The sequence below is a fragment of the Cyprinodon tularosa genome, unplaced genomic scaffold (assembly GCF_016077235.1).
Source record: "Cyprinodon tularosa strain WSP-4 unplaced genomic scaffold, ASM1607723v1 ctg681, whole genome shotgun sequence".
NCBI classification, from domain to species: domain Eukaryota; kingdom Metazoa; phylum Chordata; class Actinopteri; order Cyprinodontiformes; family Cyprinodontidae; genus Cyprinodon; species Cyprinodon tularosa.
In genome coordinates, this window is record NW_024039431.1 from 214,716 (window position 1) to 239,970 (window position 25,255).

Genomic DNA, 25,255 nt, shown 5'->3' on the forward strand with positions numbered 1-25,255 from the left:
CTCACTGCAATGGTCACCTTCCCTAAATACAGACAATAAACTAGTTTATCAGCTTATTTTATTTCTCATCCATGTATTGAAGGTAGACTACAGAGTCTGAATGAAAGATCTTTGGGCCACAATGAAAAAAGGAAAATGTAAACAGACAAACAAAAATAAAGATATTTTATTTATCTTGGACGCTGCAGAGACCATCTACCTTATTATTAGCACTTGGTTTAAACTCCAGCATTTCTGATGGTGAATGAGGATAGGTTTGTAAAACAAAGTCAAGCAATTAATGAATCCTTGGATATTTTTACATGTATAAAGCGGCATGTTTCCATCCAGACAGTATCTCCTTTAGAGAATAGCGGGAATATTAAAGCACAGAAACATTAAACTGCATCTAACAGATGGCAGATCTTCTAACATCATCCTCAAAAAGCAGTTTGTCGCCTCTGATGTTCTGTTTTCTCACTTTTAACAGTTTTACTGGCGCTTAAAGAAATGTTTAAATGCATGTTTCATCACAACCAGACTGAGAGACCAGTTCCTGTAAAAAGGCCTTTCTGGGTTTCCTTCATAGATTCTGAGCAACAGCAGTTAAACTGCCAAACCGCAGTTGTTTTTCTGGTAAAGGTTCCTCTTTAGGCCCCGCCTCCATCACATGTTTAGCTCTGACTCATTCCAGGTAGCAGCTCACCTGGATCTCAGTCTCCCAGATTACACATCAACCGTCTTCATCACTTTGGGAAGTTTAAACAAAATGTAAGTTAATTTTTTTCCCTCATGGTTTAACTTTTATATCAATGTTTTTTTTTTTTTTTTTTACTTTTTACTGTGTGGTAGTTAGTGATGGTTAATGAGGCATCTTGAAGCCAAACTGTGTTGATGTCTCAGAATACTGACACCTGCTGGACATTTAGAGACACTACAGGCAGCTGATTGGACTGAACTGAATTAATTGGATGAACTAGTACAACGATATCATTGAAGCTATTGTAGGTTATATTCTATTATTTCATATCTATGTTTAAATTGAAAATATCTAATATTGTTATATGCAGCCAATAAATAAAGTGAACATTTATCATTACATGAACATTTAGGGGAACATGTGAATGAGGATACTGCTGGACTAGGATTTTATATCCTATTTTTAAAACAATAAGTAAAGCAAAAACAGTAAATAAACTAAGAGTGAATTTGAAAATGAACTTTAATTCAGATAAGTTGAGTGATAACTGAGAGGAAAAGGATGACACAACGTGAAAATTAAAATACAAATGCAGCCGCTGAAAGGTTCTTATTAATGTTAGGCTCCGAAATTCTGGATAATTTTAATGATAAACCTCAAAAGATGAGACATATTTTTTAGCAGATGCATCATGTTGACAGATACGTTTTTAAACCCACTCTAGTCAGTTAGAACCAACGTCTGGATCGGTCACATGACTTTCTGGAAACTTTGGGACTTTCTGGACCCATCACTAATCTTTGGCCAAACTTGTTTGTCACTTTTAAAGGAATGTTTGTTAATTAATAGCTGATATTTACATATTTTCATCTTTGAATAAAATTCATTTTTATTTGTTATCAGCAAACTGTCACCTCCACTATTTAGGTCAGATAAAACAGATTCCTATTTCCTCCCTGCTTGTTATTGTGGAGATGCAACAGGAAACAGTTTGACTGGTCTATTTTTATAGTCTGTGAGCTACAGCTTGTTCAGTCAGACTTTCCAGTCAGACTGGATTTGCTTAATTCTTTAGACGGGGATGTTTCCGTGCTGCTGTTAAAGATTCTCAGTCATCCAAAAAAGTTAAAAAACAATCCACTGGACTTTGTTTCCAGGTTTGAAGGCATTTCTCTTCCCATCCAGGAAGCTTTTTAAATTCAAAAAGTCAGCGATAGCATTGAGTTTTAGGTTTTATAGAGTGGACCAAAAACAAAGTCTTGATTTTCCTTAGAAATCCTCTAAATAGAAACGGATGAACGGGTCCCCCCCTTTGGAATGGGGGTCGTTTGGCTTCTTTGTTTGCCTGCAATGCCCCATACCTGTCTATGTCTCTGAAAGGGAGCTCCTTTCCCATTACAAAGGGGGGGACTCGTTCTTACGTTTCAATTTGAATGTTTTATAAGCCAAAACAAGGCTTTGGTTTTGGTCCATTTTAAAAAGCAGAGGTCATGGATTAGCGGACCACGGTCCGGATCCAGACCCACTTGCTGGCTAATCTGGACCCACCTGATTTAAAACATTTATAAATTACCGCATTTGTTGTCCGACGACAGCGTCTAATTTCCCTTGCGCCGCTTCTCCTGTTAATACGGTAAAGCGTCCGGCTCCAGGCTGCACGTGATCCAAATGAGCCAATGAGCTGTCAGTCTGGGTTGCTGCTGCTGCTACTTTTAGACACAGCAGGCAAACCTGTGGCAAGCCGGGCGATGGGAAAGAAGGAGAAGACCATGAGAAAAAGAGAGCAGAGAAAGTGTGGACTGCTGGAAGAACTGCGGTGAACTGGTGAAAGAAAAGTGAAATGGCGTGCTCAAAGATGACCCTGCACATTTAGAGGATGTTTGGCTCAACCTGCTGCTGTGAAGCAGGATTCTCCACCATGAACAGAATCAACAATAAATCTGGATCCAGGCTCAGAATGAGCACCTTGATATGTGCTTGAGAATGGCTTAGTCTCCGGTTAAACCCAGGTTTATGCATGCATAAAAACCTCATTTTATTTCAGTGTTAAATTCTGTTGAAAGTAACAGATTATAATTAAAAATGTCTACGGACCTTTACTGGTTGATGATTTTCTTTATTCAGACCCCTCTGATTTTCAATTGGTTAAACCAGATATAAAACCTGGAACTCAAGGCTATTTGTGACATTTTGAATTGAAAAAGCTTCCTGGATGGGAAGAGAAACGTCTGCAAACTTGGAAACAAAGTCCAGTGGATTGTTTTTTAACTCTTTTCAAATGTTTCAGTGTTGTTTATAAACTGAACTGCCAGGCAGTGTGTCTTACATAAGTTGTACCTAAACAAACATTTCTATGTATTCCTCCCAGCAGCTTATGTGAGCTGGAGTTAGCAGAGCATCATGCATCAGTGTGAGGCCAGAGAGGACCAGGCCCCTCCCTTCAGCACCGCTCTGTGTGGAAAACCTGAGGACCAGAGCAAAGGTCAAAGGTCAGACCACCGTCTCTAACTGGACTCTAAATATTACCCTGTGTTTACAATGAAATTAGTAAAAGAATATCTAATATCTAATCAATGTCTAAAAGATAACCGATGATAAAATAATATTTAATAGTTTCCTGTTTACACAGCATGACTTATAATGTGAGTTAAATGATTGCTGCTTAATCTAAGACAGAGAATTCATTAATATTTTATTTATTTAAAAGGTTTTAAAGTTATTTTAGTACCTAAAAAACTTCTAAACGTCAATCTAAAGATTCTTATATAAAACAGAGATATACTTTAAATATGTTCAAACGAAAAGTTAACAGATTATCACTGAAGTAACTCGGCCAAACTGACCGACTTGTTAAAGATCATCTAGATTTGTTCATTTAGCGAACTTCTAGCTGAAATCAGCCCAGGTTACTGCAGGTACCTGGACACCATGTGACCTCTGCCCGTCATCCCCTCACCACCACAATCACCCTCATCAGTAACGGCTGATTGAAGCTCTATAAATGCAGATCTAACTGGAATTTCTCCACATTTGGAAGCGTTTCACCGAAAGGAGATTCATTCTAGCTAATCTGAATCATTCAATTCCATTTGGAGATCATCTGTGGTAGCAGCACTAGACATCCTCCAGGCATGTGAGGAAAACTAGCAGCCGTTCAGCGGACAGGATGAATGAATGATGTCATACACGCGCCGCTTTGTTTTTAAAAGATATAAATCTAAAAGATATAACGGCGGATGTCTGGGGGCCAGTGATTGGCCTCCATGTTCTGAATGCTGGCGTACCATAAAGAATAAATGATGAACAGTTTAGTTTGTGCCTTCAAGTCGTTGCCCATAGGAAGACGTTACTGGATATAACCTAACGGAATATCTTCAGAACGGCTCCAAATGACACTAAACTCATATGGGTGATTAGAACATGATGGAATAACGGAAAATCAAGGACCAATGGAAAAAAAACGGAGTTCCCCTTTAAATTACCTTAACTTATTAGTTTTAGATATAGATAATAATCTATAGATTATTCCTTGCTGACCAGACTTTTCCTTTAAACATAATAAAAATGCATAAAGATCAAAGAGAAACTAGCAATTTCCAAAATGTTGAGCTAAAACAATTCCCCCTCCCATCACCAGACTTGCTCCGTTTTTCATTGTTCTGGTGAATTGTTCTAAATCAAAACTTTCTCATTAGTTTCGTTATTAATCTTTTACAGTAAAACCATGAATATTTGGATCAATTTCAAACATGAGCTACTGTGGAACATTTTAGAGTTCTATATTTAGGTGTTTAAGTTTAGATATCATATCAGACAATTTTAGTTTTTCCTCCAGGATCCAACAGAACCTCAATCCAGAAACAGAACCCAGACGTGTGTCCTTAAAGAGCGACTGGTCAATGAGTATTGGTTTTGATTTTAAATCTGACCAACCTTCAGCTGAAAAGAGGTGAGCTCTGTTGAATTGTTTAAACTGTATTGAACTGATCTGACTCCGTTTAAAATATTTTTGTTCCACGTTTTTATTGTAAACAAGGCTGTTTGTTCTTGCTAGATATTTTCATCTAATTCAGTCTCCAGTGAGTTCAAGACAAACTTTGTTGGAGGTATCGTGAAGATTCTCAGTAATCCAAGTCATGGTGAAACTTGACAGGTTCAGTTGAGGCAACTGGACGTGAAATTTTCTAGGAGACATTTCTCCTCTCATCTTAGAGGCTTCCTCATTTCTAACTGGTGGTGGGGAGCAGTGAGATCAATATACAGTAGGTGGAACAAAGAATTAGGGGAACAAAAGGTGGCTCTGATCCCTCCTACTGGCTGGGGAGGGGTTAAAGGTCATTAGGGGGTTCTGATGGGTCGATAACTCTCTCGTCAAAGTGATTTCGATCACATGCCTCATTAAGGTGTGAGTCAGGTGAGGGCAGGTGAGAGGTGAATCTTCTGGGTATGTTAGCAAATGTATTTTGTAAATAGGTGAAAGGTTATGTCTAAGTACACCTCGAGAGACCGGCGGTCAGCAGCAGGAACCTTGGAGGGCGCTGTCTCAGAGTCTCACAGTCTCAGATAAACCTTTCACCTAATTACTTTGCTCCATTCTCACGGCCGTCCTACAGAGTCTCTGCTTCGTCTTCGGCCTCATGGTCGTCCTCCAGAGTCTCTGCTTCGTCTTCGGCCTCATGGCCGTCCTACAGAGTCTCTGCTTCGTCTTCGGCCTCATGGTCGTCCTCCAGAGTCTCTGCTTCGTCTTCGGCCTCATGGTCGTCCTCCAGAGTCTCTGCTTCGTCTTCGGCCTCATGGTCGTCCTCCAGAGTCTCTGCTTCGTCTTCGGCCTCATGGCCGTCCTACAGAGTCTCTGCTTCGTCTTCGGCCTCATGGTCGTCCTCCAGAGTCTCTGCTTCGTCTTCGGCCTCATGGTCGTCCTCCAGAGTCTCTGCTTCGTCTTCGGCCTCATGGCTGTCCTCCAGAGTCTCTGCTTTGTCTTCGGCCTCATGGTCGTCCTACAGAGTCTCTGCTTTGTCTTCGGCCTCATGGTTGTCCTACAGAGTCTCTGCTTTGTCTTTGGCCTCATGGTCGTCCTACAGAGTCTGTGCTCTGTCTTCGGCTTCATGGTCATCGCCCATAGTCTCTGCCTCGTCTTTGGCCTCATGGCCATCCTCCAGAGTCTCTGCTTTGTCTTCGGCCTCATGGCCATCCTCCAGAGTCTCTGCTTTGTCTTCGGCCTCATGGCAGTCCGGACTGTGCTTTGTCCTTGTCCACCTTTGGTGGGTTGCTTTGTGTTTTGGTTTTGGACTCCTTAGGGCATTTGGTATCCACCTTTAAGAGGGGGGTTTTGTCATGATTCTGGTTTTTTCTGGACTTTTTGGTTCTGTTTATGCTTTTACTTTGGGTTTTCAGTTACATTTTATTGTGTGTCATTCTGTTTTCTTAGTCAGATTAATTTCCATTTAGTCTCATCCAAGTTATTTTCTTCTTATATTTAAGCACTGTTGTATTTCTTGTTTACTCTGTGCTGCCCCCTTGTGTCAGTCTCCTTCCCCTAGCTCCCTTCTAGATCCTTCTGTCCACACACGCTCCCGATTAGTTGATTACTCCATTCTTTGTTCTATTTTGGCATATATACTCCTTCTCTGAGCTTTCTCTACAAACCTCCACACAACCTGGCAGTTTCACTGTGTTTCTACCTGTGGGCTTTTGTGGTTATTTTATGCAGTAAACGATTTATTCCTCAGGCCAGATCCACCCTCCTTTGGTTAACATCTGAACGAAACAGATATCTTTGGTTGGTTATTAATAACTCTGCGGATAGCCATAGTCTAAATTACTATATTGGTGAAGGTAACTGGATTTAAACAGCCAGTCCAAGAGTACAACTTTGAGTAAAAGACTAAAGAACCTTGACCAATAAGTAGATATCAGATACAATTATTTAACTAATAATAATTAATTGGTTTTGCCCTCAGTTAGAATGAACTATTAATCAACTATATCTTCCAGTTCTAGGTATTTAATATATTCATAGTGTTTGGGTAAACTTGCACACCTGTTTATTTATTCTTTTAATTATCTATGGATGGAATATATTTGAAAATTACATGACAAAAATGTCATATTTAATGTCAAATAATCTTTTGCTTAAATGATTATCAGAATATCCTGCCTTGCTCAAGTAGAGACTTCCTCCCTGGGAACTTTATTCCCTGAATGAGTAAAGACCCATAAGAAGAGTAGAACACCTTATGGACCTTTGGTTTTGTCTGTTTTTGGTTCTATGTAATGAGAATTAATGCTTCCTGGTTCCTCCACAGCTGGGACCAGCAGATTTCACCAGTTACAAGTTCTCCAACTGCCAAGCAGAATCAAAACCAGCTGGAATCAATATTTGTGGTCTGTACACATAACAAATAATTGTTCCATGGATTTTGTTCACATTTATCTCCGTGCTGCACTTTACTGAACATACTGTCAGTTTGTCTAATGTGGATGTGATGTTTTGTTCCATGATCAGGTCTGTTTTTTGTCTTTCCTGGTTTTCTATTTTCAGCTGCTGGAGGGTAACATCATTGAGTTTGTGAAAAACGAGCTAAAGAAGATCCAACAGGTTTTGAGTTCATGTGACCTAGAAAGCACAGAGAGTCAATGGGAGGATGAGGATGGGCTGGAAGCCGAAGATAAAGAGCAAAGGAGGAGCAGCAGAGAAGCTTTTATGGAAATCACACAGAACTTCCTGAGGATGATGAAGCAGAAGGAGCTGGCTGAACGTCTGCAGAGAAGTAAGAAAGTTTCTGTAAAGATGAATCTCAGGATATGGAATCACTTTTATACAAATAATCCCCAGAAGATAATTGTGTTTAAAATTGTATATGTTTCATTCTTTAGTTTTAATGTTTCAAAGTAAATTATAATATAAATGATTATGAATTGAATACTAGTTAGCGAAATCGCTGCAGGTCTAAATTCTACTATTTAAGCAAATTTAGTACAGGTTTGTATCCATTTCAATCAAAAATACAAACAACTGCAAAATGATGGTTGCATAATGAAAATGAAATAATTTTCTAGGATTAGGATAATTAAATAGAGTAGTAGATGGAATATTGAAATAAGTAGCGTATATAGCAGAGTAGAAGGAGACATTGCTGCTATTAAGGTACATTCACACCGAATGTGAATCAAGCAATTAGGGTGAAGGAGCAACTTGAAGGGCAAGTTTTATCATTCAAAAACTCATAGGAGGTTGAACAGTTTCCCTGCAGCAGCAGAGCCCCCACCTGCGTCCTGAGCCAATGCAGATGGTGTTGCTTAGCATTATACTTCAAAATGGTCCCATTGACTCAGAAAGCAGATACAAGCTCCTCCTGCTTAATTACATGATGTAAGCTTGACTGGATATTCACAGAGGCAACTTTATTTTTTTGCTGATTTTGCTTTCTCATAACTGAATTACACAGATCTGTAACTCCAGTGTTATCCAGTCAAAATAAAATATCTATGTTGGAAATCGTGATAAAACACCTTGCCATAATACTTTGGACTTGTGTTGCATTTTATATTTAAACAAATCCCAAAGTGCTACATAGTAAAACATGTAAATGCTAAATAAAAATACATGGAGAAATAAAAAGTAAAACAAAATGTAAAATAATCAAAGACAAAAAAAAAGAAGGTGGGAAAGTTCAATTAAAAGCTCTCTGGGTTTTAAGGCCACGTTTAAAAGCATCCACAGTCTGTGGGGTCCTCAGGTGGCCAGGGAGAGCGTTCCATATCCTGGGAGCAGCTGAAAAGAAAGCCTGATCTCTCATTGTACGAAGCTCTGTCCTTGGTGGTTTCAACAGATATGTTGCAGTAGATCAGTTACGTGTTGAGCTCTGTGGGGTGAGAAGTTCCTCAAGGTATGGTGGGGCATCACCATGGATGCACTAAGGAGGGAGACCTTGTATTCAATTCTGAGTGCGACAAGAAGCCAGTGAAGTGATTTGAGGAAGGGGGTAATATGAGGAAGCATTGCATTGCAAATCATTTGTGACCAGGAGCTAAGTTGTCAAGCAACCACTGCTAGGTAAACTATGCAGAAAATTTGTCACATTTGGTGTAAACGTACCTTTAGTTAGGCGGCACTCCTGATCAGTTTTTGTCAGTCACTTCTTATCACTTTTATGACACATTGACCAAAACTTAGACTCAACTTTATTCATCCTTTGGGATTACTCCTTCAGGGAAATTCGGGTTCCAGTAGCTTATATAGAGTACAAAGGACAGCGTTAAAGCAAGATGCCATTAAAGATAAAAATACAAAAGACAATATAAAAAGAGTGCATATAGTACAAAAAAGCATTAAAAAATTGTTGTGTCCTGGAATATGATTTCTTTACATATACAGTAGCTGACTTGGATTATTGAAAGCTGAACAGAGGGGGTGGACTCAGGTTTCCGCTTTCAAAAACCTACAATTCAGCGATTGAGTTGATTCCTTCCTATCATCGCAGCCCCAACCCCATTACAGGAGAACAGAAGACCTCGCCTATTCAGCCAGGCCAACAATCCCCTTTAACTACCCCCTTTTCAGAGACATAGACAGGTATGGGGCATTGCAGGCTAACAAAGAAGCCTAACGACCCCCATTCCAAAGGGGGGGACCCGTTTATCCGTTTCTATTTGCATGTTTTCTAAACAAAAACAGAACCTTTCAAAAGGGAAAAAACCTACTTCAAATGCAGAAGGTCTTTGCATTGTTATTGAGCTCCACAGTAGTTTGTTATGAGTTTTAGAGAGTTTTTAGGTTTGCTGCTTTTAGTACTCGTGGTCTCCTGCTCGCGGGGGCAGCAGGCTAAGCAGAGACTCCCAGACTTCCCTCTCCGCTTCCAGGCTAGTCGAGAGACATAGTCTCTCCAGCATGTCCTGCGTCGTCCCCTGGGCCTCCTCCCAGTGGGACGTGCCTGGAACACCTCCCGAGGGAGGCGTCCAGGGGGCATCCGAAAAAGATGTCCGAGCCACCTCAACTGACTCCTCTCGATGTGGAGGAGAATCGGCTCTACACTGAGCCTCTCCTGAATGGCCGAGCTCCTCACCCTGTCTCTAAGGGAGAGCCCAGCCACCCTGCAGAGAAAGCTCATTTCAGCCGCTTGTATCCGGGATCTCGTTCTTTCGGTCATGATCCAGATTTCATGACCATAGGTGAGGGTTGAAACGTAGACCGACCGGTCTACGTTTCAACCCTTGCCTTTTCGCTCAGCATTATTGCAGCAGCCACACCGATCCGTCCATCGACCTGCCGCTCGATTCTTCCCTCACTCTTGAACTGGACCCCAAGATACTTGAACTCCTTCACTTGAGGCAGGGACTCTCCTCCAACCTGAAGGAGACAAGCCACCTTTTTCCGGTCAAGAACCATGGCCTCGGAATTGGAGGAGCTGATTCTCGTCCCAGTCGCTTGACACTCGGCTGCGAACCACCCCAGCGCACACTGTAGGTCCTGGCAGGAGGGAGCCAGCAGAACTACATCATCCGCAAAAAGCAGGGACGAGATCCGCTGGTCCCCAAACCAGACCCCCTCCGGTCCTTGGCTGGGCCTAGAAATCCTGTCCATAAAAGTTATGAACAGGACCGGTGACAGAGGGCAGCCCTGTCAGAGTCCAACATGCACTGGGAACAGGTCCGACTTAATGCCGGCAATGTGAACCAGACTCCTGCTCCACTTGTACAGAGAATGGATGGCCCCTAATAAAGGGACCCCGACTCCATACTCCTGGAGCACCATAGGCCTTTCCGGGAAGGCTGAGAAGTGTGAATCCCCGATAGTTGGAACACACACCTCCGGTCGCCCTTCTTGTGGAGGGGAACCACCACCCCAGTCTGCCAATCCAGGGGAACTGTCTCCGACCTCCACGCGATGTTGAAGAGACGTGTCAGCCATGACAGCCCGACAACATCCAGAGCTCTAAGATACTCAAGACGGATCTCGTCCACCCCCGAAGCCTTGCCAGCGTGGAGTTTTTTGTACCACCTTGGTGACTTCAGCCTGGGTGATGAATGGCGTGTCTGTGGGGTTGAGGAGATCCTCAAAGTATTCCTTCCACCGTACAACAATATCCTCCTTCAAGTAAGCAGCTCCCCACTCCCACCGAAAACGGTGTTAGTGAAGCACTGCTTTCCCCTCCGGGGGCGCCGGACGGTTTGCCAGAATCGTTTTGAGGCCAACTGATAGTCTTTTTCCATGGCCTCTACGAACTCCTCCCAGGCCCGAGATTTTGTCTCTGCAACCACCCGGGCCGCGACACGCTTGGCCTCACGGTACCTGCTTGCTGCTTCAGGAGTCCCACAAGCCAGCCAAGCTCAATAGGACTCCTTCTTCAGCTTGACAGCATCCCTTACTATCGGTGTCCACCACCGGGTTCGGGGATTGCCACCACGACAGGCACCGCAAACCTTACGGCCACAGCTACGGGCAGCCGCATCGGCAATAGAGGCAGAGAACCTCTCTCGGAACCTGAGAGAAGCTCTTCCGGAGGTGGGAGTTGAACAGGTCCCTGACCAAGGGTTCCACCAGACATTCCCAGCAGACCCTCACTACTCGTTTGGGCCTGCCGAGTCTTTCAGGCTTCCTCCTCTTCCAGCGTATCCAGTTCCCCACCAGGTGGTGGTCGGTGGACAGCTCCGCCCCTCTCTTCACCCGAGTGTCCAAGACATGTGGCCGAAGATCAGAAGATACTACTACAAAGTCGATCATCGACCTTCGGCCTAGGGTGTCCTGGTGCCAGGTGCACCGATGGACATCCTTATGCCTGAACATGGTGTTCATTATGGACAATCCGTGACTTGCACAGAAGTCCAATAATGAGACACCACTCGGGTTCAGAGCTGGGGGTCCGTTCCTCCCGATTACGCCCCTCCAGGTGTCACTGTCATTTCACATGTGGGCATTGAAGTCTCCCAGTAGAATGATGGAATCCCCAGTAGGGGCGTTTTCTAACACTCTCCCCAGGGATGCTAAGAAGGCCTGGTACTCCGTACTGCCGTTCGGCCCATAGGCCAAACAACTGTCAGAGTCCCCCCTTCAACCCGAAGGCGAAGGGATGTGACCCTCTCATCTACCGGGGTGAACTCCAACACGAGACGGCTGAACTGGGGGGCCCCACCCCCACCCCTGCCCTCCGCCCCTCCCTGCGGGTCACTCCAGAGTAGAAGAGAGTCAAGCCTCTCTCAAGGAGCTGGGTTCCAGAGCCCCGGCTGTGTGTGGAGGTGAGCCCAACTATTTCTAGCCGGTATCGCTCCACCTCCTGCACAAGCTCGGGCTCCTTCCCTGTCAGTGAGGTGACATTCCACATCCCCAGAGCCAGTTTAACCGCCCGCGGATCAGGTCGCTGAAGTCTCCCCCTTTGGCTGCCGCCCAATCCTCTTTGCACCGGTCCCTCATGGTTCCCCCTGCAGGTGGTGGGCCCACTAGGGGATGGCCTCGCATTGCTCCTTCAGGCTGGGCCCGGCCAGGTCCCGTGAGGAAGAACCCGAACACCAGGCACTCGCCGACGAACCCCAACCCCAGGCCTGGCTCCATGGTGGAGTCCCTGCTCCGCCGTACCGGGCAATGTCGCGTGCCTCGATGTGGTCCTCGTCATAAGGGTTTTTGAACCGCTCTTCGTCTGTCATGTCACCCAGAGCCTGTTTGCCTTGGGAGACCCTACTAGGGGCATTTAGCCCCCGGCAATATAGCCTCTGGGATCACCCAGGCACTGAAACCCCTCCACCACGTTAAGATGCTGCTTTTAGTTTGAGGTAAAATAAGAAGCCAAAAAAGACAAACAAAAATGAACCATACACAGATTTGTTTTCTGATTTTGCTTTATTTTTTTTTTTATTTAGAACATTTTGCTTCAGTCTGTCAACATAAATTAAAGTCTGGTCTAAAGAAGAGGTTCCAGTGTGTATTTGAGGGGATCGCTAAAGCAGGAAACCCATCTCTTCTGAACCAGATCTACACAGAACTCTACATCACAGAGGGAGGGGCTGGAGAGGTCAATGATGAACATGAAGTCAGACAAATTGAAACATCATCAAGGAAATCCAGCAGACCAGAAACAACAATCAGACAAGAAGACATTTTAAGATCACCACCAGGAAGAGATCAACCAATCAGAACAGTGATGACGAAGGGAGTGGCTGGCATTGGGAAAACAGTCTTAACACAGAAGTTTGCTCTGGACTGGGCTGAAGGCAAAGCCCACCAGAACATCCAGTTCATATTTCCATTCACCTTCAGAGAGCTGAATGTGCTGAAAGAGACAAAGTTCAGTTTGGTGGAACTTGCTCATCACTTCTTCACAGAAACCAAAGAAATTAGCAGCTTTGAAGACTATCAGGTTCTGTTCATCTTTGATGGTCTGGATGAGAGTCGACTTCCTCTGGACTTCACCAACAATGACGTCCTGACTGATGTTACAGAGTCCACCTCAGTGGATGTTCTGCTGACAAACCTCATCGGGGGGAAACTGCTTCCCTCTGCTCTCCTCTGGATAACCACACGACCTGCAGCAGCCAATCAGATCCCTCCTCAGTGTGTTGGCATGGTGACAGAGGTCAGAGGGTTCAATGACCCACAGAAGGAGGAGTACTTCAGGAAGAGATTCAGAGACGAGGAGAAGGCCAGCAGGATCATCTCCCACATCAAGACATCTAGAAGTGTCCAGATAATGTGTCACATCCCAGTGTTCTGCTGGATCACTGCTACGGTTCTGGGGCATCTGTTGAAGATCCAAAAGCAAGGAGAGCTTCCCAACACCCTGACTGAGATGTACACCCACTTCCTGGTGGTTCAGACCAAAGTAAAAAAGGTCAAATACGATGGAGGATATGAGACAGATCCACACTGGACCACAGAGAGCAGGAAGATGATCAAGTCTCTGGGAAAACTGGCTTTTGATCAGCTGCAGAAAGGAAACCTGATCTTCTATGAATCAGACCTGACAGAGTGTGGCATCGATATCACAGCAGCCTCAGTTTACTCAGGGGTGTTCACACAGATCTTTAAAGAGGAGAGAGGGCTGTACCAGAACCAGGACAAGGTGTTCTGCTTTAACCATGTAAGTGTTCAGGAGTTTCTGGCTGCTCTTCATGTCCATCTAACCTTCATCAAGGATGGAGTTAATCTAATGGAAGAACAAAAAAAGAGGAATAGACATTTGAAGAAACCAAATCTAAACTATGTCCATCAGAGTGCTGTGGACAAGGCCTTACAGAGTCCAAATGGACACCTGGACTTGTTCCTCCGCTTCCTCCTTGGTCTTTCCCTTCAGACCAATCAGATTCTCCTTCAAGGTCTGCTGACACAGAAAGGACAAATCTCACAGACCAATAAGGAAACAGTTCAGTACATCAAGAAGAAGATCAATGAGAATCTGTCTGCAGAGAAAAGCATCAACCTGTTCCACTGTCTGAATGAGCTTAATGATTGTTCTCTGGTCCAGGAGATCCAACAGTCTCTGAGTTCAGGAAGTCTTTCCACAGATAAACTGTCTCCTGCTCAGTGGTCAGCTCTGGCCTTCATCTTACTATCCTCTGGAGAAGATCTAGATGTGTTTGACCTGAGAAAATACTCTGCTTCAGAGGAAATTCTTCTCAGGCTGCTGCCAGTAGTCAAAGCTTCCAACAAAGTTATGTAAGTATTGACAATATCTGTATTTTTAACCAGGAGCTGAAACCTCCAGTAACTATCATCCTGAATATACTGAGCAACAACTATGTGTATGAAAGGCACTATTAATCTAGTAGTAAAGAACTTGTTCAGTTAGGGTTTTTTTAGGAAAATGTAACATAAAATGAATTTGTTATGCATTTTATACTAGAGCTGATCTAAAGTTAATGTATTTACTAACTTTTGTTTCAATTTTTAGTTCATTATCTGTTATACGTATTAACCTCATATTTTGTCAAAGGGAAGGTTCGCAATTATATTTTTTAGCTATGAGTTGTTAAATATTATCATACTAAGCAGTTCTATTGTGCTTCTAGGCTGAAATTAGCCTTTTTAATCCATAAAAAAATTAGCTGATATTCATATCTGTGTCTGTGTCTTCAGACTGAATGACTGTAACCTCTCAGAGAGAAGCTGTGAAGCTCTGGCCTCAGTTCTCAGCTCCCAGTCCTCTAATCTGACAGAGATGGACCTGAGTAACAACAACCTGCAGGATTCTGGAGTGGAGCTGCTGTCGTCTGGACTGAAGAGTCCAAACTGCAAACTGGAAACTCTCCGGTCAGAAAACATAAGGAAAAACTTAAATTCAATTTCCACCACTATTTTAATTTTACATTTTTTCCTCAGAGGAGGAATATTCTTTTCTCATATAACAAACACCTGCTGGAGGTTTTATAAAAATAGTCGATTTTTTTTCCTGCTTAATTTATGCAGATTAAAACATCATGTAAAGCTAAAGAAGGTCATGGAACTTAAACATTTTCTAAATTACTTTTTACAATTTTAGGTTTTTAAATGTATTAAATGAATTTTGGATTTTAAACTATTCAGGAGCTTCCTCTACCTTAAGATTGTTTTAATCCATCATATTTTTCTAATTTATTTCCTCCTGTGTGCAGACTGAACAACTGTAACCTCTCAGAGAGAAGCTGTGAATTTCTGGTCCCAGTTCTTGACTCTGAGTCCGCTGTCCTGAGACATTTGGACCTGAGTAACAACAAGCTGCAGGATTCTGGAGTGTTGCTGCTGTCGTCTGGACTGAAGAGTCCAAACTGCAAACTGGAAACTCTGCGGTCAGAAAACATAAGGAAAAACTTAAATTTAATTTCTACCATAATTTATATTTTACTACTTTTTCCTCAGAGGAGAAATATTTATAGATCTTATCATCTCGTTCACTCTTAATAGTAAAGTAACATCAGCTAATGTTTCCCTTTTAACTAACATCTGTTGGAGGTTTTATAGAAATAATAGATTTTTTCCTGCTTAATTTATGCAGATAAAAACATCATGTAAAGCTAAAGAAGGTCATGAAACGTAAACATTAGCTAAATTACTTTTTACAATTTTTGGTTTTTAAATAAATTAAATAAATTTTGGATTTTAAACTGTTCCAGAGCTTCCTCTACCTTGTTTAAGATTGTTTTAATCCATCATATATTTCTAATTATTTCCTCCTGTGTCTCTGCAGACTGAGCAAATGTAACCTTTCAGAGAGAAGCTGTGAATTCCTGGTCTCAGTTCTTGGCTCCCAATTCTGTAATCTGAGAACGATGAGCCTGAGTAACAATAAGCTGCAGGATGGAGGAGTGGTGCTGCTTTCTTCTGGGCTGAACAACTCAAACTGCAAACTGGAAACTCTCAGGTCAGAACTGTTTTCTCTCTCTAATAAAAAAATGTATCACAAATAAAACAGTTCAAAAAGAACCGCCGGATTTAAAGTCAAGCTGAATCTCAGAAAATCTCACTCAGCAAATAGCTTATCATTCAGCTGAAAACATTTTGTTGAGATATAAGAAAAATGCATTAAGTTCAAAGATATCAGATCAAACATTCTTCATTAATTTATCATTCATTGAGTTCATTTAAATCATCAGAGTGTTCAGAATTTAAGTGCTTAGTAAAATACTGAAGAAAAATCAAAGTAAGTTGCACAATTCAGGTTCTGTATACAAAACAAGCTGTTGTCTTATCAGGGGACCCAAAAAAGGTTCTAAATGCAGAAATTTGTCATTAGTTAATAATATGAGCCATTAACTAAAATTCATCTTGTAAACCAAGCCCCATAACCCTCAAAATTTAAGGAAAACTCTTAAACTTAAGTCAAACATTGTCATGATTTTCTTAAGGGATCTGACCCACATGCAGTAAACCACTCAGAGAAACCAGGGTAAAAGTTTAACAGGTTTATTGAGGAGATGAACGGGTTTAAATTCAGGAAACTCAGGGTACAGGTGAACCGGAACTGGAAGTGGGAAGGGAAGTATCAGAGGTTAGTTCAGGGTCCGTGGGAACTTTGAACGATGACTTTGGAGAAACAGAGTAAACGGGACTCATGTCAGTTGAGAAAACTTTCTTCCCAGAATCCAGTCTTGTGTGGGTTTATCAAAGGGAGGAACTCTTTGGAGGGCGGACAGTTTTTGATTTGGTTTCTCAGGCACTATGGAGCGGACTGTCACTTGGAATCCAGGAGGACTTGAACGGAACTTGTGGAGATTAACCCCCTGCTCAGTGTGAGACTCAAACAATCCTTCCAGGGGAAGAAGGCCAAAAACATCTATGTACAACTTTTAACAAGAGTCTATGAGCAAACATTTTTGCGCCCCGGCGGAAATACGTCACCAATCCAACAATGAACGAAACAGCTTAACAGTCATTAAAGCGGTCATAGAATGATTCTATAGGGTATCTGGTCCTTCAGGTCTCTAATAGGGTGATAGAATGATTCTATAGGGTATCTGGTCCTTCAGGTCTCTAATAGGGCGATAGAATGATTCTATAGGGTATCTGGTCCTTCAGGTCTCTAATAGGGTGATAGAATGATTCTATAGGGTATCTGGTCCTTCAGGTCTCTAATAGGGTGATAGAATGATTCTATAGGGTATCTGGTCCTTCAGGTCTCTAATAGGGTGATAGAATGATTCTATAGGGTATCTGGTCCTTCAGGTCTCTAATAGGGTGATAGAATGATTCTATAGGGTATCTGGTCCTTCAGGTCTCTAATAGGGTGATAGAATGATTCTATGGGGTATCTGGTCCTTCAGGTCTCTAATAGGGTGATAGAATGATTCTATAGGGTATCTGGTCCTCCAGGTCTCTGAATAGGGTGATAGAATGATTCTATAGGGTATCTGGTCCTTCAGGTCTCTAATAGGGTGATAGAATGATTCTATAGGGTATCTGGTCCTTCAGGTCTCTAATAGGGTGATAGAATGATTCTATAGGGTATCTGGTCCTTCAGGTCTCTAATAGGGTGATAGAATGATTCTATAGGGTATCTGGTCCTTCAGGTCTCTAATAGGGTGATAGAATGATTCTATAGGGTATCTGGTCCTTCAGGTCTCTAATAGGGTGATAGAATGATTCTATAGGGTATCTGGTCCTTCAGGTCTCTAATAGGGTGATAGAATGATTCTATAGGGTATCTGGTCCTTCAGGTCTCTAATAGGGTGATAGAATGATTCTATAGGGTATCTGGTCCTTCAGGTCTCTAATAGGGTGATAGAATGATTCTATGGGGTATCTGGTCCTTCAGGTCTCTAATAGGGTGATAGAATGATTCTATAGGGTATCTGGTCCTCCAGGTCTCTGAATAGGGTGATAGAATGATTCTATAGGGTATCTGGTCCTTCAGGTCTCTAATAGGGTGGGTAACATTGGTTGGCCTGAAAATGGCATATTAGCTGTTCTATGAGCCCTAATGCAGCCTGGTTAAAAGCCCTAGAATGAAACGACAGGTTTTCTTCTTTTTATGGTATGATAATGAATATTTAGATGAGCTGTGCTCTGATTGGTTGGTTTACAACGAGCATAGCTGCTGAGCAAAGACACATCATAGCAACAAACACTCACTCACTGAAACATCAGATTGTTGATATCATAGGGTGACTGGACGTCCTCTTTTTCACGGATACGTCCTACTTTTCCTTAAATACCTTAAAAAAATGTCCAGGGGGAATTTTGGTCGACTACAGTGCAGCACATATTCGAACCCCGGAGCCAGCGGGGAGCGACTGAACCAGACCCGGTGGGCCTGGACAACGGAGGCCCCGTGTTTCATACCATCACCGGGTCGGGTTCGGTCACTCCGCCCCCCACTGGGGAACAGTATGGAAGGCGTTCAGCATTCTAATACAGATTAAAAACCTGATTTTCAGACTTTCATTTCTGGTTCAACCAGGTCTAGTTTTTGCAATAACGAAATATAAAGCATCTCTTTTAATCGCTAGAATAAAAAAGAGGCATAGTCATTTTTCCAATTTTATTTTATTTTTAAACTGAATAATTGGGGATTATTGCTTTTTTTATTTTGAAAATAAAAAGCAAATAACAAACCATGTCAAATTTATATTTTGCTGCTTGTTCTAAATAACAAATTTATTTTATTTGGTAACTTTATTTGTCTTGTGTAATACTAATTATTTCATTGAATGTTAATCCGATTTTCTCTTATTTCTATGTATCTATTTTCAGGTTAAATAATTGTAAACTCACAGGGAGAAGCTGTGAAATTCTGGCCTTGGTTCTCAGCTCCCAGTCGTCTAATTTGAGAAAGATGGACCTGAGTAACAACGAGCTGCAAGATTCTGGAATTGAGCTGCTGTCATCTGGACTGAAAAGTCAAAATTGCAAACTGAAAACTCTAAGGTAAAATATGGCATAAAAAATGAGAATTAAATGGATCATAACATTTTGTTCACTTTTGAATAGTGCTTCAGGAACTCATCATTTTACTTGTACCCATCATCATCTGCTGGACTGGGGAGGAGAAGCAGTCTCTCCACAGACTCCCTCTCTAGCACTTCACTCAAGGCGTTCCAAGGCTAGCTGACAGTTGCTCCAGCAAGTCCTGGTTCTTCTGCTGGGCCTTGTCCTACTGGGAGATGCATGGAACAGATCCTCTTGAGGGGAATCCAAAGAGATGTCTGACGCAGCTTAGCCTTCTCCTCTCCACGTGGAAGAGAAGTGATTCATGTCAAGCCTGTCCTGGATCACCAAGCTCCTCAATCTCTCTCTGTTCTTTCAGTGAAGATCCAGGTTTCATGACCATGGTTGAGGGTAGAAACGTAGATCGAACAGTTAATAGAGAGCTTTGCCTTTTAGCTCAGTTCTCTCTTCATCACAACAGATCGTTAAGAAACATAAACTTCTACACTTCTCTTTCTCCTCCAACCTGAAAGGGACAAGTCACTTTTAATCCTGTTGACAGCCGTTGCCTTGGACTTGGAGGAGCTGATTCTCATCCAGGCAGCATCATACTGTGCCACAAACCTCCTCAGTGCATGCCGTAGCTGAGCCTAGAAATCCAGTCCATAAAGGTTATGAATTGGAGCTGTAACAGCCCTGCTAGAGTCCTGCATGCATCGGACACTTTTCAGACTTCATGCCGGCAAAGTAGACCAAACTCTTGCTCTGCTTGTATAGAGATTGGATGCCACCCCCCCTCCACAGAAAGCACTGGCCTCTCATGGCTCCCCCAGCAGAGGGTGGGCCCTGTGGGGGAGGAACTTGGATTACTCCTTCAGGCTTGTCCTGACTGGATCCCACAAGGAGAATCCGGACGTAATCTTCATGAGGCTTTATGAACTGCTCTTTGTTTGACTCCTTACCAACTGCTACTTTACTTTGGTAGATGCTATTCATGGCATTTAAGTCCCCACAGATTAAAATATCACTCCAAGTTTAAGCAGGTTTTATAACATATAAAATGTTTTTTTTAAGATCCATTGTACTGCTTTTCAGTGTCTCAATTCAGAATTTATCAGTTTCCTCCAACTCTGTTAGTACTAAGATGTTTTTTATTTAGTTTTAATTGATCCAATCTTCTCTCCATTTCTGTCTCACTCTTTTTTAGATTGAATACATCTGACCTCTCAGAGAGAAGCTGTGAAGTTCTGGCCTCAGTTCTCAGCTCCCAGAGCTCTAATCTGAGAGAGATGGATCTGAGTAACAACCAGCTGCAGGATTCTGGAGTGAAGCTGTTTTCTTCTGGACTAGAGAGCCCACACTGCAAACTGGAAACTCTCAGGTCTAATTTGTTTTGTTGTCTTTATCGGTTAGTAAAGAATGTATTAATGGTTACAATATCATGAAGGCACAGAAGTTAAGTAATTTTAGCATTATTGTCCTTCACAGTGACAGCAACAAATATTTTGAGTACATAACTTGGTCTATTTTCTGTGCAGTGCATAAACAACTTCAAACCTTGTAAGACCAACTGAGAAGTTTTCTGACCTGATCTAATTTTAATCCTACAATCTGTAGTGAACATTTTTCACCATATGTTCAAGCAGACCTATTTTGTCTTCTGTACTATAAGGTTCTATGGTTGCTACTTGCATTTGATCTTTACTGGCAGTTACCTGCTCTGGAGGCTATAACTGCTGTTGAGGAGCTAAATTGATGACAAAGATCTCAATAATAAAAAGACAGAGACAAATGATGGGTCAACTGGAGCCAGACATTACAGAGACTCTACCGAATATGAAGTTACCATAAAAACTGTTGGGGCTCAAAATGGTAGAATTCTCTAAGAACCAAATCAAGACACTGGAGACGATTCTCTTCATTTGCTCAAAATCAGACGGGGGAAAAAAAAGTTTGACAAGTCGAATCCAACATGCTGTGTCCAAAACAATCACAAATACAGCTATTAGTTTAAAGATTGACCAGACAACAGTTGTACGGTGAGGCAGCATTCTGTAGCTCAGTTAGGAGCAGTGGGATGACCCTGGCAGAGAGTATTCAGATTGGGGCAGATGTGGCTGGTTTTGCCCGACTAAGAGTTAACAGTGGAGGATTGAAAAAGATTTGGACTAGCTCTTATTTTGATGCTTTAGGACATGACATCATTTCCTAGGAAGCACTTCTTCTCTGTAGTTTATGCAGGTTGTCCGTAATGCTGATCAGCCTCGTATGTGTTCATGCCTAGAATTACAAAATTAAAGTTTGCATAGAAGTCTCTCTGTGCCCATACTCTCTGATCAGAGTCCCTGTCCTAATGCTGTCAGATCAGCAATTAACACCCAGAGTCCTGATTCTACCACAGTCCCCTTCAGGAATCTCTGAATCACGTTACCAAGGAAACAAATGACTGAGGTCCAACAGTTTTTATGTCCAGATAAAATCTGTTTGTTCTATTCTGACTTGTTTCATTTTGTCTCTCAGACTTCAATCCTGTGGCCTTTCAGGGAGAACTTGTGAAGTTCTGTCATCAATTCTGAGCTGCAAGTCCTGCCATCTGAGAGACGTTGACCTGCAGAACAACAAGCTCCAAGATTCAGAGAATGTCCTTTCTGATTCAGACTGGAAAATATTCAGGTGAGTGTTGGGTTAAAAAATGTAGCTTGCAGCAATGCTGAGTTATTTTAACACATGCTAAATCTTGAACCTGGGGTTTTACATCAAACAGAATTTTATAAGGCTGTTTCTATAGTTGGAAAAAACGACATGGAGCAGAAATGCTAAGCATGTTGCATAAAACACAGAAGGATTTAGTTGCAAAACCATTACATGTATTATTCATACAGCCTTCATTCCCCCCAGTGTGGGGAAAATTGCAATGCCTAATTTTCCATCAAGTCTCATCCTAACAGATTGGATTGGTGATATTACTACAAAAACATGCAACCTTGCAACCTTTTTCCTGTTTGAAGGTCTTCTATTTCTATTGCCCTTGACATACATTCCTAGGATGTTTGATTATTTGCTGATTTTACAAAAATTAGCCTTTTAGATGGTTTTAGCATTTACATTATCTTGCTGCTTTTAGCTCTGGAGTAATGCTGCGTTCACACCGGACGCAGCTGGCGCGACAGAAGCAGCGAGTTTTCATACAAAGTCAATGGTTGACACGCGTCAAGGCGCAGCAAAAGGTCCCGCGGCGCGTTTTGAGCAGCAGGCGCAGCGCGTCTGAGCAGCTGAAGCAGCGCATCAGGCGCAGCGCGTCTGAGCAGCTGAAGCAGCGCATCAGGCGCGTTTAAGCATCTGACGCGCGTGGCGCACCGCAAATGCGCTGCTGCTCGAGATGGAAAAACTGAATTTTTGCTGCTCGACGCGCTGCGTCAACCAATCAGAGAAGCTGCCAGAGCAGCAAAGCTGCTTCAGCCGCGCGTCAGAACTAACTGGTACAAGCAGCAAAAATGAAGCAGCAAACGCGATTTTGCTGCTTTTGCTGCACCCGGTGTGAACGTAGCATAACTTCCCCCTGCAGCATGTACATCTTTTCACCACTCTCTCTTTGTCTGTAGGCACCAGCACTAATTGCATTTTCCTTAACATCTCTGCCTAATAAATTAACTGGACAGTCTGGGCTTAACACAAAATCAGTTTCCACTGTGGATCCCTCTTCATCAGTGACCAATTGTTTTTCCCCTGTGATCATCGGCCCCTCACTTGAGCCCAATCATGGTCCAAACTACACTTCATAGCTTTTTCTATGTTTTAGCTTGCACAATCCACTTATTTAACCCCTCTAATTTTTTTTATTCCCTGTATGTAGCTTGCATGACTAAAATAATTTTTTGCCGGGTTAATTATTTTTAATATTTTGGTTCTGCACCTAATAGTTTTAGAGACCCTGCAGGCGCATTAGGAAGGCTGTCAGTTGGATCATTTATTTATTTATCTATTCTCGCACTAGTGCTTGTTTCTAGCCGGCACATAACATTTCTCCATTGATCTACTTCCACACACCATCCATTTCATACTCTAACTTCCACTTCGACAAGTATTTTAAATTAGTTGGATCAATCTGACACAAACTTTCCATACCCTTGATGATCTTCTCTATACTCTTCCCTAAACCCATCCTTTTTAATTCTTTTACCTCCCTGGCTCACTTTAGTTATTTTATTCTTTAGTTCTATTATTTTATTATTTTGGAATAGAGGCGTCCCTCAAACCCATATTTTTCTTAAAACCATATATTCAAGTGTTTATTTTTTGTTGGATCCTGCGCTTCTACAAACTTCTAATTGTAGATTTTAAATTATCCCTGACTTTACTTTGACCTTTACCAATTTTAAAGAATTTAGTCCAGTACAAACACCTAGGGTATTCTCCACCCTGGATGTTTATTCAGCAGGACAGTACCCAAAACGGATACCCAGATGCCGTATCTGTCAAATATCCCTGCTGCGGCAGCTGCAAACCTTACTATCTCTAAAAAAACAAAGAGTCCCAAATTCTAACGCACAGAATACCCAGATGCCATATGCGTCAACAAGACTTGGTCTCATCAAATATTCTTGCAATTACAGCTGTAACTTTAAATTGTCCCAGACCAACTTTTGATCAAAAACTTTAGGCCTACCCTTTGTCATGTAGATCAGTTCCTCTGGAGTCGTCACCAAGATGCCCAGGGAAGGGCTGGACCAAACTGGCCCCGTCCGGCAAAGGGGAACTGAAATACACAGTAAGGGCTTTTCATACAGCTCCTGCAGGAGGAGAGACCGTTGAACCCCAGACTTAAACAAACTGTCTCCCCCCGGACCTCCTCTGCAGAGCGCTTTATTAACAGAACATGACACATGGTTACAAACAGAGTATTGTTCTGACAGAAAAATTGATCAGTTCATAAAGACAGGATGCTCCACTAGAATGACAAGGCAGGATGGTCTCCTGACTGAATCACAAGACACAGTGGAGCATCCCCTTGCACAAATGTTTCATGAGCATACATACATTAATTTTATAATCATCATTGAATAAACCTAACAGTGAGGATTCATCAAACTGGTTCTTCTGGGTTCTAGAGAGGGACAGTATTCTCTGTTCCTGTTATTTCCTCAGCAGCATCAGAGTAGAATCTGATCTGATCTATTATAATGTCCACGTTCTCCTGCTGAAAGTCACTGATGGTCTGACCCTCCTCCTGTTTTACAGGGAGCCTGAAGGAGTCCGATGGGTGGAACCAGATCTGAGGAAGTGTACGTGTATTTTTCATTGGATTCATGACAGCAAAGCATTTCGAATTCAACCATCTTCAAACTGTCCATCACTCATTGAGGAATCTTCATATGAATGATCACTAACTGCAGCTGGATTGTGTTTATTCTCTCCATCAGATTCATGTCAGCTCACCATCGATACAAACACAGTGAGCAGAAACCTGAAAGTGTCTGAAGGCAACAGGAAGGTGTCCTATGCGGAGGAGCTTCAGTCATATCCTGATCATCCAGATAGATTTGATATCTGTCCTCAGCTGCTGTGTAGTGATGGTCTGACTGGTTGCTTTTACTGGGAGGTTGAGTGGAGAGGAGAAGTTGATATATCAGTGAGTTACAGAAGAATCAGGAGGAAAGGAGACGGTGATGACTGCTTGTTTGGATGGAATGATCATTCCTGGAGTCTGAGATGCTCTGATGGTCTTTACAATGTCAGACACAACAGGAAGCAAGCCTCATTCTCCCCTCCCTCCTCCTCCTCCTCCTCCTGGTATTTCTCCTCCTCTGTCTGTAACAGAGTAGCAGTGTATGTGGATTATCCTGCTGGCATCCTGTCCTTCTACAGAGTCTCCTCTGACTCACTGATCCACCTCTTCACCTTCAGCACCACCTTCACTGAACCTCTGTATCCTGGATTCTGGATCAGTTCTGGTTCCTCAGTGCTCTTTCTGAAATTCTCAGAAAAGTCTCCTCGTAAACTTCGTCCTCTTCCAGTCCTTTAACACCAAGACTCCCAGAATTCTGATCCTACTCGAACTCCCACTGGCCGTCAATTTGACGGGTGACATTTTTCCCAATGGAACGCATTAGTAGTGATGATGTCATCCACTGAAATGGTTCTAGTGTGCGATATAAACTCATTGTGGATACGTAGACCTTATATCAGGTCTAATATATAGATTTTTTAGAACGCCGTATTGTATGCTATTGTTATTTGTGCTCTAAATT

General features: G+C 42.4%; 1 protein-coding gene across 1 annotated transcript; it reads left to right on the top strand.

Moving 5' to 3' along the window:
- Positions 1 to 657: 657 nt before the first annotated feature.
- LOC119771617 (NACHT, LRR and PYD domains-containing protein 3-like) lies at positions 658 to 25,126 on the top strand. The gene is made up of 13 exons (XM_038267711.1): positions 658 to 750; positions 3,048 to 3,168; positions 4,515 to 4,628; positions 6,985 to 7,063; positions 7,221 to 7,449; positions 12,533 to 14,324; positions 14,745 to 14,918; positions 15,260 to 15,433; positions 15,832 to 16,005; positions 18,834 to 19,007; positions 20,215 to 20,397; positions 24,246 to 24,289; positions 24,428 to 25,126. Exons 2-13 carry the CDS (start codon positions 3,080 to 3,082, stop codon positions 25,027 to 25,029), a joined length of 3,828 nt encoding a protein of 1,275 aa, XP_038123639.1. The 5' UTR covers positions 658 to 750; positions 3,048 to 3,079; the 3' UTR covers positions 25,030 to 25,126.
- Positions 25,127 to 25,255: the final 129 nt, after the last annotated feature.